The sequence below is a fragment of the Chaetodon auriga genome, chromosome 13 (assembly GCF_051107435.1).
Source record: "Chaetodon auriga isolate fChaAug3 chromosome 13, fChaAug3.hap1, whole genome shotgun sequence".
In the NCBI taxonomy this organism is placed as follows: domain Eukaryota; kingdom Metazoa; phylum Chordata; class Actinopteri; order Chaetodontiformes; family Chaetodontidae; genus Chaetodon; species Chaetodon auriga.
Window position 1 is genome coordinate 11,150,625 of NC_135086.1, and position 20,000 is coordinate 11,170,624.

Sequence of the window (20,000 nt, forward strand, 5' to 3'; positions counted from 1 at the left end):
GGAGTGAAGATCAGAGGAGAGGAGATGAGGCCAGATGAGGTAGAGATGGATGCTCGGAGAGGAGGAGAGAAATGGAGTGTGAGATGAAAGAAAGAGAGAGTGGAGGAGGAGGAGGAGGAGGAGGGCAGATTAGATGGAGGAAGGAGAGCCAAAAAAATAAGAGTAGTAAAGTGCAGTGAAGAGGAGTGAAACAAGAGAGATGCAGGCAGATGAGAAAAAGAGGAGAAGAGGGACCGGAGACGCTGTGACCTCACATGCTCGGCTGCAATGACGCTTTGAAGATCATCTCAAGGTTGTTAGATAAGAGGGAACCCATCCAGACAGAGGAGAGGAGAGGAGGGGAGGAGAGGGGGGGGCTGATGAAGGAATTGGGAGAAAAGACTGCGATAGTGAGAGGACCAACAGGGAGTGAGAGAAAGAAAAGACGAGCTATACAGTATAAAGCAAAAAAAAGAAGAAGAAGGAGAGGAGGATGAGAGGGAGGCGAAAGGAAGCGTGAAGAGATAAGAGGAGGATGGTGTAATAGTGAGAGAGGAAGAGAGTGATGAAGGCCACAGAGAAAATGATTCACTGACTCAAGTTGCTATGAGGCATGCAGTAGTGTGTGTGTGTGCGTGTGCAGATACATGTACTGGTATGAAGCAAGCCTGCATGAACATGTGCACAGTGTGTATGTAGAGTTCATGCGTGCATTGGAGTGTGTGTGTGTATGTGTGTCTTGACAGGAGTGATTAAGTACAATGAACCTGCCAGCCGGTAAACAACCAAGCAGGCTGTGTCCCATTCCTTAATGAGTTCCCCTTATCTGTTACCCTCCTCTCCTCCTTCCATGCATCCTTTATTTACTCTCCTGTACATTATCTCATTCTCTGCCCCTCGCCATGTCCCATTATCATTCATCGGGCATCCTGCACTTCCACTCCTCTTTCAATATTTCCTTGCTCAACTACTTTTTTTTTTTTTTAGCTTTATCTTCCTCTCACCCTCCCCACTCGTTACCTCGATTGCCCTAGAAAGAGGAAAACAGGAGGAGTTGACACTGTCACGGCAACATAAGCAGGGATAATTTGCTCAAATCAGAAGCCAGAAGTATCTTGTTAATGTTAATTTTAGCGTCACTGGCAGCTTGGCTCGAGGAATGGCAATGTCGAACGGATTGCCATGAAATTTGGGACAGATATTCATTGTCCCTGCAGGATAAAAGATAGTGGCCCCATGGCTTTTCTCCTGTGCCACCACTTTAACTTGTCTAATACTTCGGTTTATGCAAGTATCTGCAACACCAATGACACTCCCATCCACTTCAGCTGTACTTTGTGTTTAATTAACGTTAGCATGCCGGCATGCTAAGAACATGGCAAAACTTATACCCATTAAAACATAAGCATAGTCGCATTGTCACTGTAAGCATATGAGCATTTATCTCAAAGCATCACAGTGCCTATACAGCCTCACAGAATATCTAGCACGTCTTTAGACTCCATTTTTTTAAACAATGTTCAGGCTCTGTTAGACTAAGCGGTAAAAACAGCCCATTCAGAATGTGTCGTGACTCCCTGCTCTGCTTGTCCTTCAAGCTAATTTTACCTCCACGAAGGGACGTGCAGGCCACAGTGTAAGACAGGCAAGTTGTCACAATGGTCATTGCTCCAAGAAATGAGCATGGGCTCACTGACTGTTCACAGCACAGCCGATCACACGAACGCTCCACTGAAGATTTACATTTGGAAAAAAAAAAGACAGCATTAAAACAGTTCTCTGTGGAATTTATGTCCCTGACAGGTAATAAATTAGCTAACAACCCTAAATGCTTGAGATTTAGCAGTTTTCAAACGCAGCCAAATATTACCTCAAAATAGTCTCCAGATGCTTCAAATTCAGTTTTTAAATATTAGTCAGGTAGCTCTGAAAATGTTCCAATCCTCACCATCTGGACACATCTTGGTACAAACATCACTTCTGGGCTGCGCTCAGTAAAGAGACTTCTGCTGTTTAAAAGTTACAAATATCCCACTGAAATAAGCTCAATCCAGCTGTTTCAGCCATTCAAGAAAAGCAAAGATAGGAAATATAAGAAGTTCAATTAAGCTGTGTTGTGTTTCTTTGTCCAAGTGGCTTTTGATTGAGGGAAAAGTATTCAACCACAGGCAGCCGTTCTAAAAATGGCGAATTGAAATGGCAATGTTTCAATGATTTTTCAGTTCTGAGCGACCGGCTTCTCGGTTCGTTTTCTGCACACGCTGACGGCAAACAAAAAAACACCTGGTCATGACTTGAACTCGTGCTTTCTAATGTGTTGCCTGCCATAAATCAAATTAACTGCACTTATATCTAGTTAATGGGATTAGAGCAGGGACACAGTGTAGGAGACATCAATCTGGTCTGGAAGTCAGCCATGAATTTGGTTCTTTCACATCTCACAGGGTCTCCTTGGCCAGCTGGCAGGGGCTGCTGGTTCCATGATGATTTATAGTAATATCTCCCTATTTTGCTGCAGTAGAGACTTCAGTAACTGTACAACACATGCACTATAGAGCAAAGTTAAAGATAATCCACATAGAATTCCATTTACATAGCCTTTTAAAGGAATTATTTGATATTTTTGGGGAATAAGCTTATTCACTTTCTTAATGAGAGTTAGATGAGAAGATTGATACCACTCACGTGTCTGTATGCTAAATATGAAGGTGCAGCCAGCTACCGATTCGCTTAGCATAGAGAGTGCAAGCGAGGGGAAATAGCTCAGCTGACTGACTGACTGCTGGCTCCACCTTCATATTTTCTGTCCAGGCTTGAGCATGGTTTCAGTCTTTTCATCTAATTCTCAGGGGGGAAAAAGCCAGTGAGTGTATTTCCCAAAATGTTGAAATATCCCTTCAATCCTCAGCAAGTTCTTTCAGCTGTATTTGTGTTCAAACGTTAGCCTTTCTCCACCTTCTATCACCAAGTAACACGTTCTGTTAAGAGATCAAAAAAGCCGAGAAATAGTTCGGCACATAACTACCCATAAAACACTAATTTTCATTTCTGCATAAATGAGATGTAACATGTTAATTTGTGAGCTTTAAAGGTTGTGGTAGGTGGATCTTGTTACCTTTAGACTGATCCAGGTTAGCTACTTTCTCCCTGTCCCCACTCTTTATGCTAAGCTAAGCAAACCATCTCCTGGCTTTAGCTTGATGCTGAACATACAGACATGAGCTCTATCTCTCACCAAATAAAATATGACCTAAAATGTCCAACTTTTTCTTTGAAATCGTGTAAACTGGATCAGTATAAACGCCACCATTTTGTTGGATGCTATTATTACTCCTAATTTCATATGTGTAGGCTGCTATTCATCATTTGGCAAATCATTTTATATACTAAAAACAGCATTCAGTAAAGGTCCAACACCAGTATAAATATGCTGAATTAAGACATACGAGACGTTTAAAATGCTCATAAATTGTAAAATACTGATATTTTTATTTTTCAAAAATGCAGCAGAAATGTTTTATGCTTGACACAATCCAGCCATCCGCTGAGTCAACAAACCCATATGAAAAAAATATTCAGTCAATCAAACACATCCGTTAAATGTTATTTTTATATCATTTTGTAAAAGTTCTTTGCTTGTCATCCACAAATGTCTTCAGCTTTCATTTTTCATGTATTCTGTTGACAATTAACTAAAATCTCTCATGAAGAAGTTACTTAGGACAAGAGGAGGTTAAATAGGCCTTACTGTGACAAAGCTGCATGTAGTCGCACAGATGAGGCTGGGGGGTGGGGGGCAGGGTGGGACAGGTTAGGGCGGGGAAAGGAGCAGGAAAAGAGGATAAAACAGGAAATAGTTGGGGTCATTGGTTTGATCAAGGTGTGGGAGCTTGGGATTGGTTGTTTAGCTGGCATATATATCTTTGCAGCAGCAACCAGACAAATAGAGTTTGACCATTTGTCATTTTCTCTCTCTGCCACATGAATTGTAAATATGAATTGGTTGAGACTGATTTTATGAATGCTGCAAATCTTATTATGATGACAGATAGCAGCAACCACTACAGTCCTCAAGCACTGACTGTGAAGTCAGCAGGAAAACCTCCAACTTTTCTCTGAAATAAAGTCAGTCATTATTTCCACAAGCTGTTAGTTTGGGTTGCACATCTTCTGAAAGATGTCTAGGTGGAAATTTGAAAGAATATTGCTCCATTATGAGAAGATTAAGGCTTAAAAGGCGGTGTGTTTGGAGGTGTGTTTGCCATCAGTGTCAAGTCAAACTCACACACAAATGATGCGATCGTCCCTCCCTCAGCTCCTCCCAAAGCTCCACCTAATTAATCAAATTTGGCTCCAAACAATTGACAACATGGTGGCAGGTAGCAAACCGAACTCCTTCCTTGAAAATGTGGGTGACAGATCCACGTTTTTTCTACAGACTTTGGGTGACAATGGAGGGCTTTCAAGCCTCAGTTCTTAGTTGAAAAGAAATGGAAATCACATTCGTGATGAAATGCAACTTGGCCAAATTTTTTCAGTGTCTTTGAGAGGGACAAAATTTCAGTCAGCAATAGGTAGTTCAAACAGGGGCTCTTAAATACTGGGGCCCCTCGTCAGGTGTGAGACACAAAGGTCAGATGAGCATCCTCGACTTTCTGGGACACACTAGGACTCAATGAATCATCACCACCTGTGTGTCCACGCAGACATGAATTAAACTTGGGCTCATTCGGAAATTAAGGGTAAGGCCTTTTAGAAGAATTTTAGGATCAAGGGGGAAAGGACAATGGGAAGGGATTAGGATCAAAGGGTTAAGGGTCATGGTTTTTGGCTGGTGCTCAATCATCAAACCAATATTGCATTATCTACACAGTACTAGCTCATCATCCGATGGTCAAACAAATAGACAGGATGGTGTGAAAAATGTCTTATACTTCAACTACTAAACAAGTATCTAGATGTTTACATAGTTAAGAATTATTGAAATGGCTGTGCATAGCAAATATAGCCTTTAAATAAAGGTACTGTGTACATACTACAGTGGGTGAGATAGAAAGACAACCAGCCTTGCTTCAGGACATCTATACAATAATATAGTAATATCTGAAATGAAAGCAATAATGTGGTTAAATAAGTCATGTTTTAATGCAAGAGCAGGTAAATGCTATAAATCATAATATATCATCTGTATCTTTCCATTCTATTTACAAGAGTTTAACACATAGCTGGTTAGAGTGATTCTTCAGTAAGTCTGACAGCACTTCAGAGGCCCCTTCTTATTCTGAAGCTAATTTCTGTCTTTTGGCACGCTTTCCATTCCTGTGTTTTCCATATCACTCTATCTCACTTCGTCTTTCTCGCTCTCACAGCTGCTAAATCCCTCTCAATAAAATCTTAATCTCTTCACACCATCTGACCAACTTTTCCTTCAGCTAATGTTGTTTTTTTTTTTAATCCCCTCTTCCTCTCTGTCTGTTTTTACATCCATCTCTCGCTGAAATGTGTTATTTTCTCCTCAGCTTGGTTTGATCCTTGGCAGATAGGGCCTTTGATCTTTTAATGGAAAAAAATGCTACATTCACATTTCACAGGTTGTTCAAGTTGACATCAGCAGTCTGTGTGTGGTACTCCTTAGCTCAGTTCTGCATCTACATCTGCTCTGCTCAGTCCCAGCACTGGTTCACTGTGCAGCACAGGTACAGTAGGAGATGTAAACTGATCCATAACTGACCCTTTTGCCACAGCACTCCTCCTCTTCCTCCTCAGGTGTAGAAAAAGCATAAGATTTAATATCCAAAGCAGGTTTTGAGACGTTTGACGGGTGTCTTGGCTCATCTTGTTCCAGGTTATGAGCGAATGATGCATAGAACTGCATCTCCCGGGATCCAGTTTGTCTTCAGTTCCCCGACATGCAACACACAGCTGTCTGTCTTTTCATCCTGTTACTGAAAATGTCTTTCTGTCTCTCCATCTGTAACAATCCTGCAGGGTAATTAGTAGAGGTATTTAAGTCTGTTGTTTGTGTGTGTGTGTGTGTGTGTGTGTGTGTGTGTGTGTGTGTGTGTGCGTGTGTGTGTTTGTGTGTGAATGTGTGTGTTATAATTATGTCCCTGTATGTGCAAGTATCTTGCAGCGGTTATACACGCGTAGTGGAGTGTGTGTGCGTGGAAATGTGTGTGTGTGGCAAGTGTGTATTACTATACGGGCTATGATGTGTGTATCCCTGGTGTGGATGCCCCATCCTCATCCCCACCACTGATCCAGGTGTCATGGGGGTCATCGGTGTCGCCGGGGTGACAGGGTGTGACCCGGGGGTCACGGGCAGTGACCCTGGGGTCAGAGAGGTCATGAGGGGGACGTCGTCAGGTGAGCGGCGTAAGGTGAGGGTGTAGTCTGGCGGGCAGGTGAGGCGCACGGTGTCCAGTGTGCTGTAGATGTCCTGCGTGTCCAAACCGTCCAGGGCGTCCAGTGTGTCCAGAGTGTGATGGTGGTGAGCGTTGTTCCTCTCGTCTGCTGATGCTGCATCACACTCCAGCTGCTTCACCTACAAGGTTGGATGGGTGGATGAGAGGATGATAAGGAGGAAAAGCAGTGGTGGAATGTAACTAAGATTATATTTACTGTACTCTTCATGGTTTCAGCTTTACAAATGTGAGGATTTGTTGCTTTTCCTTCTGATTATTTTAAAAATGTAAATGTATTTTTAATGACTTCGATGTTTGGTCTGTTGGTTGGAAAACATTATTATGAAGGAGTCCCTTTGGGCTCTGGGTAATTGTGACGATATTCACACTATTTTCAGAATTTTCAAACGAAACAATCAACAGAAAAAATAATCATCAGATTAATCCATCATGAAAATAATCATTAGTTGCAGTCCTATATAAAATAGTAGTCACAGGGGACATTTTTCTGCATTTAGTACTTTGAACATTTTCCTGATAATACTTCCATACTTTTGCTTTAGTAAAAATTTCAATGCAGTACTTTTACTTGTTTACTTTTACAGTGTGGTATTCATAGTTTTACTTAAGTAAAAGACCTGAGTACTTCCTCCACCACTGCTCATCACCAAGTAATCTTGGGCTACCTCTAAGGAGTATTTTAATACTTAGGAGTATTTTTATAATCAATTCATCTACCAATTATTCTTTTGATTAATCAATTAACCCTTACTATTTTATCGCATAAAATGTCAGAAAATCGCCCATCACACGTTCCAAAAGCCCGAGGTGACATGCTCAAGTTTCATGTTTTGTCCAACAAGAGTCCAAAACCCCTGAAATCTACACTGCTATAAAACAGCAAAGCATCAAATCCTCACAACTGAGAACCTGCAAGGAGAAAAATTACTTAACCAATTAATCTATTATCAAAATAGTTGCTGATTTATTTTCTATCGACTAATCCATGACTAATCGATTAACCAAATGGTTTCAGCTCTAATCAAGTTATAATGGCTGGACCATATCACCAAAAACAACCTCACTTTTGTTCTGTTTTAATGTCAGTATATACCATGGCCGGGCAAATGTGTGCATAGTCATGTAACTGAGCTTCAATTATTAATATGTGTTCTTATTTAATCATGCGTTCACATGCACAGCAGCTCTTATTCCAATATCATTTACCAGAATTCAAGTGAAATTATCACATATTCGACATTAAAATCCAATGAAAATCGATATATAATAATACTTAATTATCACTCAGCTTACACAAATATTTCTCCTGGTCAGAAATAAGTATAACAAGAATAAAGTACATGACAGTCATGTATGGTAAAACATTACGCTCTGGATTGCTGCTTGCACACCTAGATCCATCATCTGGTGTGCAAAATAGCACAAAGCACCTCATGGAAAGAAATTACTTTTGAAATAAATAAAACACAATAGCAAAAACAGATGCTATGTGCAGCTACATGGCTGTAATTCAATTGCAAATTAACAGGATTTGTCAGCCATAAAAGAGACCTGACATTTAGCACTGTGAGATTTCAGCGCAACTAACCGAGTGCGAAAGAGGCCAAATAGTCAGGGGATGAATTGGAGACAATTGGAGGCAATTCAGGCAATTGGACACAGCTCAGACATGCACATGCATCAAAACACACTCACAGCTGCACGCACAAGTACACACGCTCTCACACTGATAATGTCTGCTGATGACAGGCTGTGTTCTGCAGAAGTGATCTACTGGCAGCTTTTCCACTGGCAAGAGAGCAGTTCATTCAGACAGCCACACACACAACCTTAACTGGCTTTACGTTACTTAACCATAATAATAATATGTCAAAAAGAGCAAAAAGCATGATTATATTCAACGTAACTTCAAATAATCTGGCTACAGAAGCACACAGACGTGAAAAAAATCCCCAAATGCAAACAAACACACAATAGAAATACAAAAAAACACATGACTCACCTGCAGTGACATCAGTCCCTCGCCCTGCAGGTGGGCGGCGACATCCGCGGGTGTGATGTCTCGTCTTGGGGGAGGAAGTGGACGTGGCCGACGATGCTCCAGACGCCTCTTGTCTTTCTTGTAGAGCAGAGCCGCAAACGCCAGGATGTTCAGAAACAACAGGGACGCTCCCACCGCGATGGTCACCGAGAGTTCGGTGGAGTAGTCCTCATTGGGGACGCGGACCCCGTTCTCCTCTCCACCTTGGCCTAGAGCAGACTCAGGCGGCTGTGGAGTACCTCCTTGTGAACCTGGATGGCGTGTACTACTCGGCGGCCAACCTTTGGCCAGACGCTTGGTGTAAGAATAAGGAGTGTCATCCTGTGGAGAGGGGCTATGCGTGAAGGAGGACACCGATTGGAGGAGCTCGTTGACGTGATGCAAATGAGGGACCAGCTGGAGCCAGAAGGAGATTTTGGTGGCACGGTAGTGGTCTCTGACACGGGGCTTCAGGCCGATGTGGAGGTACAGCTGCTCTTTAGGGGTGTACTTAGACCAGGCCACTTCTTCAAAGCGGTTCGGTTTAGTGTGGATGAACTTGGTGTCTTGGGGAACCGGCTGGTTTGGATCACTGGAAAGAGTGAAACAGCGAGTTATTTATTCACATCTAAATGGGTTGTGTGTGGTTGTGGTGGTTATGTAAGCTTTTTTGTTTTTTATAATTTATAGATAACAAAAAAGAGGCATTAATCATTTGTGTTAGGCAAGGCGTTGCTTTTCATCCTCTCTGAACCGGTTGCTCTACAAATAGCTGTAATCATATACAAAAAGAAAGGCAGAAAAAAAAGAACAAAGGGATATAATAAAAGAATTAACTTGGCAATAATGAAGCACCTGTCAGCAGCTCTGAGAGTCTTCACAGGCTAAAAATCATGCGAAAATCAAAAACAAACAGCTAAACAAAAGCAGTTAAGATGATCAACAAATGAAATGCGACAGTGGTTCTCACCCACCTATTTACATTCAAGGGTCCCATTTAAAAAATATAAAATATTTTAGTGCAATGACTACATGATCGACCATGTGTGATGCACACATCCACAGAGACTCCTAACAGGGCTGCTGAAGACTTTTTCTCAGCTGGCTATCGTCCTCTGAGGAGTGTGAGTTCCTCTCATGCTGGCCAACAGTTTCACCAGCGCTGGCACACATCTTTCTAATCAATATCAAAGTAACAAAGACAAACCAGCGACAAAAGCATATTTGTAGTAAGCAAAATGAGTTTTGTTTCCCTCTAAACATGCCTCAAAGGTGTTTTAGTTGCACATCATTGATTTTTGTCCACTTTATGTGCCTCCAGTTAACACACAGTTCAAACACTGTGTGCATATTTGTCCCTCTAAACAATATAAAACTGTCAGATATCTTCATTAGAGATAAATGTGTGTGCGGAGGAGTGAAAAAAAAAAATCCTGAAAAATCACCTCGCTGACACATTCAGACAGACAAGCACTTATTTGTTGATTTACCGACTTATTTGTGGCGGCGGCGAAAATGACGTAAATGAAACGGCAGCACATCTTCACAGACTTGCCAGTTACACGGTATGTGCTCACTTGTCAATCAACACCTTGTGTGCGGCACACAAAGGCAGCGAGCGTAAAAGACCTGCCGGCGCAGAAACACACACGCAGGCTGAAGATTTATACGCCCACACAGAGGCTTACAAAATATACATCAGGGAGCATCATATCCTCCCTGTTAAATTGAGCTGTCGCAGAGTTCCATCACCATCTGAGGCAGTCTCAGCCGAGTGAAATGTTTCCTCAGAGAAAGTTCCCCGCTGATAATTGAAGTGCACGCTGAAATCTTCTCATGCCTCCTTTGTGATTTTGCTCCGCAGCTCGCTGCGGTGGTAATGACAACACGGGCTAAGGGCTAGAAACTGCTAACGTGATGCGTTAAAGGCAGTTTTTCTTAATGCCACAGTCAAATTGTGTGAGAGCGCTGTCCTAATTCTGCGTGTTGTGAGATAGCGAGGCTCTGTGGTGATTTAGATCAAGGTCTAGACTGCAGATGTCTCTGTAAATCTGAAGAGGTCTCGGTGGAGTGAGCCTCGATTGGATTAATTACTGGTAATTACTCTCTTCGAGCACTGCAGAAAGAGGGTCCATCCTCAACAATTACTTTTATCTTGTATATCATGTCAGAGTGGGCAGATAAAAGGTACTCTTATCAGTGAGGATTGTCATGTGGATTCTTTCGACAACAACTGTAGTTTTCTTCTCATTTCACTTTCAATTTAATAAACCGGATCGCTGGAAGCTTTTTTAGCTACCGGCGGATGATTTTAATTTTGAATTTAACGATGTGAATAAGCTCTTTATCTCGTTGCACCGGTTTTGACCAGAAATGACGGAATGAGGATGCAGAATGAGAGACGGTTTATCAAACAGTGGCTAATCTTTCATTCTTCTTTTCATTACCTTGGCTTTGCTCAAGGCCGTTTCCAAGAGCAGGAGTTCTTTAACTTTCTCAGCCAAGGTCCAAAGAAGAAAAGCCTTGTCAAGACTTTGACATGACAGAGAACCTGTGTGCGCCCTCAACCGAAATTAGTCTGCAGTGCTGCTTTCATGATTGTGTCTAACGCGCTGTCTTCTCGAACAACATCAGAGACCTTTTGAAGGCAAAGACATTTTAATACCATATTGTTTTTGCGTGAGCTCATTATTTTTGTTGCTTTGAAACTTTAAAACTCAATGAAATGTTACCTGTCTTAATAGAGAGATTCATTTAGGCTGTCTCCTTCACATATTGGCACCACTTCATTTTTCCCAAGTTGCATTTAGCAAGTATGAAATACATCTGCTTAATGCTACTTAATATTCAAATTATCTTCGCCCTGTTATTCTGTCTGTTTGATTGTCGTCTCTCTGTGCTTGAACCCTGCTAGATAATTGCACTCCATGCCATGTTTACTATCAATCACTTATCAAGTACTTGCTGTTTGTCTTGATGACACCACAGACTCAAGCCTCGGCTGTCTAATTTCAAGCTTTTTGTTCCTGTAAAATCAAGAGCGAGCCGTCCACAGTTACAGCAACAACACCTTGTTTAGCCAAAACCACGTCTCTGCAGAGAGTCCAATATAAAAGGATGAGGAATGATTTCCCACTGCCTGCTGTGCATTTTCTTTTACATTTGAAAATGTGATTAAATGGCTTTCATTTACCATCATGACACACTTTCTACATGTGGGTGGAGATTAGATATTTATAGCAGAAATTAGAAACGGATTTCTGTGTCTAAGAAGGCGAAAATAAAGAGATCTGAATCGTGGTGAAGCTGTGCTTTGTTTCGTCTTCTTTTCTTGATTTTCTTCATATAGTATAGCCAGGCAAAAGAAAAAGAAACTGCTCTCAGCGGGATCGACGTCTCACATCAGTGTACATTTTAATAGCTCACCCAGTCTTGGCAAAGTTGGTCCAGTAAGTCATGACTACAGCGCTCAGCATCACGTCGTTCTTGGAGAAGTTACAGTTGAACAGATCAGTGGGTCCCACCATGGGCACGCCGAACACGTACGGCACCTACAAACACACACGCGCGCACACACAGCCAACAGATTACATTCATTCTCTTGACAGGAATCATAACTGAATCATGTCAAACTGCCAGTGCAGGCAGAGACTGATTCATGTGCAGCGAAGGAAGACGCATTGAGAACCTTTACTTAGGTAAAAGTATTAATACCACGCTGTGAAAATACTCCACTGCAAGCCAAAGTGCTGCAGTTACTTTTATATCTCATGTTTTTGGATTAATATTACCGCTGTATTAATGTGGATGTTGCATTTTACTGCTGCAGATGTTTGAGGTTTAATCTACACCAATGTATCATATTCTATATTCATCATGCGGTTGTAACATTGCTGTCCTGTGAGAACCACGTATCTCGAAAAAAGAATTTTCTAAACCCATAAAGGAGCACTTAATCCCTCAGTTTATCACAAACACTCAAAATCCCCCATGTATCTCAGTTAGGTGATACATGGTTCTCAGTGGACAGGAAGGGTGTGAAAAATTGAAATCTGAGAAGTAATTTGCAACTACAGCTGTCAAACAAATGTAGTGTTTGAGAGAGTAAAAAGTATTGTACTCCACAAGAGTAGAACTGTAAATGAATGCTCAAAGTATCTCCATTTTTGTACTCGGTTAGATTCTGCCGCTGTTCATGATGCTAAACTCTGGTCACTGACTTCATCTTCAGTTTGACACGTCATCCCCAATCATCTGGACTGAAATCCTCAAACAAATGCAAACACACACACATTCAGTGTGCTGAATACAGCATGCACACCAGAAAAACCTGGGAATCAAAGTGTTACTACTCTGTTTCTAAATTAAAAAAAAAAGATTACTGCAATCAACTAAAATCATCATGGCAGTAAATATACAGGCAGATAAGACAGCTTCAATATCAGACCTGCAGAAAAATAAATTCCATGAGCATTTCAAATATTTCGTGCTGTGGAGGACTGCTTAATTCGACTTGCTCAGCACTTTGAGCAAATCAATATGAAGCAGCACCTCAAGGATATTCTAAAGCAAGAGCTGCTTATTCATTGTATGAGTATTTCTTCGAAACATTTGTCACGTTCGTTTTTACCTCGATGTGTTTTAGAGTTAAGTACCCAAAACCAGGCTCTGTATCTTTAATGATATTCCATATCTTTACTCCTCTCCCTGAAATCTAATATTATGTGTTATGCTACGACTACTTTAACTGCAGCCATCACTTACCTCATCACCATGGGCGGAGTCAGCCCAGGGCGGCGTGGCATCACTCTGGCAGTGGTGATAAAAGGAGTAGAAGTAGGTGGGGGATCCATACTGAGCGTGGAGGTCAGCTGTGGCGATCGCTGGTGCCACCCATTGGTGGTCTGTGAACAGCGCAACCAGAGTCTTCCGCCGGGTTTCTGCGTTGTCACGGTCCGCCCAGTCCGTGTACATAAACCTTTAGTTTCGACATTTTAAATTAGCCAGTCAATCAGTTAAGATTAAATCAGTTTATCTTATCTTAACACACACATGAACATGCATATTGAAACATCCATTTGAGGGTGTAATTTAACATTTTGGGAAATACACTTATTTACTTGAGTTAGATGAGAAGATGATTCCACTCTAAATCTAAAAGTGGTCTTAGTTAAACTGAGTATTAAGACAGGAAACGGGGAAACAACTGGCCTGACTCTGTCCAGATTTATAAAAACCCACCAACATAATTAAAGATCACTATTTAATTAACCCATACACAGAAAGAATTCTAAAAGTGTCATGTTGTGGTTTTGCAGGATGTAAAGTGCTGTGACTATTTCTTGGCAAGCCTCTGCTGGTTGTCTGGCAACCTCACGGTGAAGACTCGAGGATGTCACTACTCCTGGCCAACAAATAGTCCTGCATATAACCCCCTGAAAAAGGACAAATTACCAATTGTCCACTTTGTTTTTTGTACAAATTAAAGAATCAAGGCATAACATGCTAATTAGTGAACTTGTGAGATGTTGGTAGGTGGATTGTTCAGAGTCAGGCTAGCTGTTTGCCCCCATTTCTAGGCTTTAGGCTAAGCTAAGCTAACTGACCGTAGCTTCATATTTAACAAACAGACATGAGGAGAGTATCCAGGCTCTCATCTAACTCAAGAGGCAAGAGAGCAAATAAGCGTATTCCCCAGAATGTCAAACTACTCCTGAAATGCATTCGGACATTGACAGACTCACTCACTCACCTTATGCTCTCTCTCAGCGTATCTCGGCCTTCTGGGTATCCATACAAACTATCCACAAAGTCTGACACAGCAAAGTCAAAGTCTTCAGCCGTGACACCGTCCTCTGAGTCCACAATGCCCTCCACAAACTTCACGCCCTCGCCCTGATTAACCCCCAGCATCACGTCGTAGTTCAGAAACTCTCCCTGCTCCATCAGAATCTGGGGGTCATCTGGTATAACATCGCCATCAATCACTGGGGCAAAAGCCGTGTGATATTTGGCCGGCGTTATGTTCTGCTCCACGAGTTCACGGTAACTCCGGCCCTGGAGGCAGGCGACCAGTTGGGTGCTGTCATCGATGCCGCAGCCCACCCTCTCACCGAGCTGCCGGGCATACTTGCTGGGCTGGTAGTTGACAGCCCAACTAGCTAAAGCGCTGCCACTCTGGATGATGGCTCTGTGGAACAGGTCTGAGACACACATGAACACACACACACACACACATGAATGCACACTGAGGAGCACACATATACATTTATAGATGTATATGCACCCACAAGCACATGTATGAATGCACAGCCATATGGTTGCACACTTGGAGGGTTGAACCATACATCTGCAGACATAAACACATGCAGAACAAAAATTCCCAAAGCAGGACAACACTGAACTCACAGACATGCATTATTCAAATAGATGACAGGTCATGGTTAGAGCAGCAGTTTTAAGTAGGTAAGAGTTAAAAATGTTTAAATAATACAGCTCTTAGCTATATGAGTCATGGGCAGGCTGTATTATTCAGAAGGCTTATTCAGGCGTTTATACCAGTACATGAAAGCTGCATCGGTCCACTGGAGACCTTGAAAAGTTTCATAGCCCTAAATGTCACAGCTTTCACAGCACCCACCTACATACCAGCCATCACAGGTGCTCAGCTGTCTGTCTTCCTATACTCTCTGTGCATCTTAAAGTGCAAAAACCTTTCTGCATTAAGTCACACTGAGTAAAACACACTGCAGTGCTCTTGTCCATGATACTTTCTTACCCTCAGAGTAATGAGACAGGGTGAGCAGGCTGACGCAGGAAGCTCCGGCCCCCGATCCAAACACGGTGACCCTGTTTGGGTCTCCTCCGAAGGCTGCAATGTTCTCCTTCACCCAGCGCAGAGCCTGGATCTGATCCAGCAAGCCGTAGTTCCCTTTTGCTGCCTGGTCACCTGTACTTAGAAATCCTACAGGTGGACAGAGAAAGAGTTGTTATTACAAATTGTACAACATAATGAAACGCTCTCTAGAGAACTGAGCAAACAATGTAAGAATAATGAGTCGATCAAAAGAAGTTTTTCCTGCTGACTTTTTGAAAATAAAACCTCTTTATCTAACAATGTACAAACACACAGGAGCACAGCAGAAGGCGATGCTGCACATCCTTGTATCATAACATCCCCACCGTTCAGCTCCGCTATGCGTGAGTCTTGTTTATCACACATTTAAAGAGAAACTAATGATGTTCCTCCCCTACAATCATTGGAAAATGGGATCAAATCAACAAGGTACATCCATATTCATGCAAGTGAAAATCAACTCTCTCACACACACACACACAGACATAAACCCACACCCGCATGCAGAGAGAAATTCATCCCTTATTCCCTTTACTGCTGACGTTGTAAGTAAACGCAAAGGACCCTAATGGCTCACTCCGCTACAGCATATCTCATTACTGCAGAAGCTAATTTCTATGAACCTCAAGCTGGCCCTGAACATATAAGAGTATAATGAGCAAGAAAGGCAGCGTTGTGAAAATAATACATTTCATCACTCATGTGAGTGTAATTTGTGAGAAATTTCGCTCATGCTAAATGGCCATTATAAGGGATTTATATTAATCTGATAGTAAAAACAGTTTTGGAATGACTTCATGTGCACTGTGCTTTCACAGTAAGATTTCGGTAAGTTTTTCAGTTTATTTATGCATGTTCTTTATATTTCTGTTGAAACATGGCCTAATTCCAGCAGACTACAGCAAGACTAGCAAAAAATGAATAAATAAAAACTGTGCATAACTGTACGCTGTTTTGCATATGTGGCTCACCTCATGCATTCAACTTACAATGACAGTGATGAGGAGGAGGACGATGAAGAAGACACTGCTAGTCGAGATGATGGATGATGGTGGTGTTGATGGTGATGATCATATTGGAGGTGGTGTAAACACAGAGGATGGAGATGAAGACAAAAAAAAGGATGTAGGATTGGCTTTGTTTAGCTCAATATGGTGATTACAGCTGTAGCAACTACTTTTTTCCCAAGGTCAGAATTAATAGCTGTTTCACTCACCAGGCAGATGCAGATTTATGCCATCTCATAAAATCAATATCTAATGAAAGCCTTGAAAGCTTTCAAAGCTTCTAAAAAAAACAGAGCAGACAGCATGGATCTCATAAACTCAAATCAATATTTTTTGGTTGAATGTTTTAACCTTTTAACATGCATGCGACTCTTCTCCGCTCCATTTCCAAAAACATTGTCTGTCTAATTAAAGGAGGACCCAGAAGTGGCCTTCCCTCGAGAGAAGAAATATTTCTCATACGCTATTAACATGCTTTGTGTGTACACATGATGTGCAAAATGTGCTAAAAACTGCATAAAAAGATAGAAAACAAAATGAGTGCACTAAATAATTTATAAACAAGGAGCAGCCGAATGCCATAAGAATACTTCTTTTACTTTTGCTCCCTTATAGTTAGTAAATATTATCAAAAAACGTACTCAAATACATGTATTTATGTATTCATCTATTTCGGTTTTTTAGGAGAAAAGTCACTTTCTGCATCAGAAATCCAGATAACTAGTAGATTAAAGAGACAATGGCATGTGAGTTAAATCATATTTAACATTGCTGAATAAGCCAAATCTCATAACTAATTCTAAAACATACTATATGTTTTATTAACCTGCTGGCACATTCAAATTAATTTCTCCATATGAATTATTAAATAGTGGGCACCTACTACAGAGAGTGAGGGTATAATTTAACCAGCCAGTGGAATGATATGCAGCTCGTGCATCTGACTTAATCAATATGACAGCATACTCAAAAAAACTGTTCAGTACTCACCCCTTCAGTGTAGTACAGTAAGGGATGGCTTTTAAGTATGTTTTTAACCATCCCGATGCCCTGCTCAGGCTTTGTAATATTAATAATTACAGCTACTAAATACCGGGATTCTAAGATATTCTATTTATTCAGCCTGTGCGCTTTGCATAGCGGTCTAAAATTAGAAAAACCACAGGGAATCAGATTTTCCCTGTTCAGAGAGCAATGAGTCAGAGAGTCATGGAGGTAAAAAGGATCAGATTTGAGTCAATGCTAGTAGTGGAAAAAATTGGCTTCAGGGGGTTTATTTCCACTAGGGACACCCATACTGAACATGTTTTCACTCAAAAAAAAAAGGCGCTCTGGGTAAAAACAACTCACTCATGGTTTTCGCATTTTATAGCTCGGTGAAGGATTAAACAATCCAGATGGTGAATATAATGTGAGTGTGAAGAAACGGGAGGCAAATGTTTACTTAACAGAAACTGCATTTACAAAGTGCAAATTGCATCAATACTCACTCTAGCACTGACAAACACACGTCAGCCAATAAAAACCGACAAGTGACAGCAAAATGAAACTGAACTGAAATGATAACACTGAATGAGATTTCATAAGAAAACATTACTGCACTGCCCAGATCTAATTATCCACTGTCACAGACTGAACTCACCACCTCCTCTTCGCTACCTCAGCTTTTAACAGGGGATCCAACTATTCTTTTTCACCAACTTCTTTTTTTATCCATTTATCGCCCTTTAGCCTAGCCCCCCAATATAAAGCAAATGACTATACAGCAGGTGTGTGTGATACCGCAGTGATATTATCAGAATACCCAGAGCACCTTGACAGTAATTGCACTGCTATTGTTCTTGCTCAAAGGGTGGAGCATGGCGTTGAAGCAGCAGCCACTTTAAAATGTGAATTGTTTCACTATGGATTGTTTCCAAGCTGCATGTGTTTGGGAGTTCTCCAATAAATGTCCTGTATATGTCCAACAGGCGTTCTACAAATCTACCCAAAATGCATCCAAGCCGTGCATCTATTCACTGGTTGCTGAGATCTCTGAATTGCAGAATAACTCAACAGGATGAAAAATGTTTGGAAGATAGAATCCAAGTTGGTTATTATTTTGAAATACAGCTACACCCATACTAAAAGCATTTACACCCATATTACCATAAAGCCCTGAAGTGTCGAGCAAACTACATAGATATAGAAGTTATATTGTTTTACCCAGTACTCCTAGGCGATAGTTGAGGGTTATGACAATGACATTGCCGTAGCTTGCCAACACGCTGCCATCCATCATGTTACCAGTGCCTTCTGTGTACGAGCCACCGTGGACGTAGACCATCACCGGCCGCTGACCCCCCTCCTCATGGATGTCTGGGTAAGAAAACAAAAGATAGATAGATAGATAGATAGATAGATAGATAGATAGATAGATAGATAGATAGATAGATAGATAGATAGATAGATAGATCATTTTCAGTGACACATGGCCTGATGATGTGCTTTAGGTGATATCATTGAATCACGTGATGCCAGTGCAACATGTGATTCATTCTTTGTGCGTGAGTGTATGCAGAGATCCACCCACCTTCCTTCTGCCTCCGCTCTCTCAGCTGTTTGAATAAAAGTCCATATTGACTCTGTGTGTGTGTGTGTGTGTGAGAGAGAGAGAGAGAGAGAGAGAGACTTACTGTCCACCTGTCCATTTGTATGTATCTCAGCCTTTAATCACTTGGTGGATTTATACATATAAAAGCAGCAAGGGTATGTGGCTCTGTTGCTTCCCTGTGCTGTGTATCTCCCTGCCTTCATTTCTCTGCAGGTGGATATAAATTGAGGCTGTGGAAGTGTTTATGCATGCCATCGTGTTTGTGTGTGTGTTTAGGGTCACATGCATCTGTATGAACCAATATGTATGCATGAGTGAGTCTGTGTCCTTCCCACTTTCCTGCACAAGTAAAGGCGTAAACCCTTTGGCAACTGACGCAGGTGTCTGCATATTAAGTGTTGGTTCAACCAGCGGCGTCCACTGGGGGGGGGGGGGGGCTGGTTTGGGGGGGTCAACTTTTTTTTTATTTATTTAACAAGGGTATGGCTATGCCCTGATAGGACACTTTTTTTAATCATTTGTCGCAGCCAAATCGCCCTCAAAATCATCTTGCAGTTGCTGCTAAGTGCCTCTGTGGTTAGCCAGCACCATGGTGTTGCACTCCGGTGTAACTTTAGGCCAAATATATAATATATATTAGATTCCTAATTCTAACCTTGCATGCATTCGGGCTGGCCAATGAAGCTAATTTGATTTTCAATTAGGATTTTTGGCAAATGTGAAAACAAGACAGTTGAGATAAAAACAACTATTCCTATTCACAATGATATTCTCATTTTGCCTTTTGTTATAAATCCAGCACACCTCTTTACAGCAGTGTGCTTTTGCCCCTGACTGAAAGATCAAACTGACTGTCAGGCTATAGCATGATTAGTTCACACCAGTGCGGTCATGCAAGTCGTCGTTTGCAACAACACAGATTTTGATTCATGTCTATCCATGCTGTTATGGTACCGGTGCTTGGAGCAGCCAAAAGGATGAGAGACTCGCATTTCAGAATCCTCTCTAACATTTTATATACCAAATAAAAATCACATTCTAATACATATCATATATTAAAAAGTATTTAGATTAATTACATCATATATTATATTATTGTACATTATTATTAGAAGACATT

The 20,000-nt window shown here is 41.4% G+C and overlaps 1 protein-coding gene across 1 annotated transcript in view; it reads right to left on the minus strand.

Moving 5' to 3' along the window:
- Positions 1-3,444: 3,444 nt before the first annotated feature.
- LOC143330267 (neuroligin-4, X-linked-like) overlaps positions 3,445-20,000 on the minus strand; it is a 19,768-nt gene continuing 3,212 nt past the window's right edge. Inside the window, exons 4-10 of the mRNA XM_076746703.1 lie at positions 18,493-18,645; positions 15,203-15,388; positions 14,177-14,627; positions 13,189-13,402; positions 11,851-11,975; positions 8,407-9,016; positions 3,445-6,523 (exon numbers count right to left, since the gene is read on the minus strand). Coding sequence (XP_076602818.1) covers positions 6,116-6,523; positions 8,407-9,016; positions 11,851-11,975; positions 13,189-13,402; positions 14,177-14,627; positions 15,203-15,388; positions 18,493-18,645 — 2,147 coding nt within the window. The 3' untranslated portion in view covers positions 3,445-6,115. The remainder of the gene's footprint in view (positions 6,524-8,406; positions 9,017-11,850; positions 11,976-13,188; positions 13,403-14,176; positions 14,628-15,202; positions 15,389-18,492; positions 18,646-20,000) is intronic.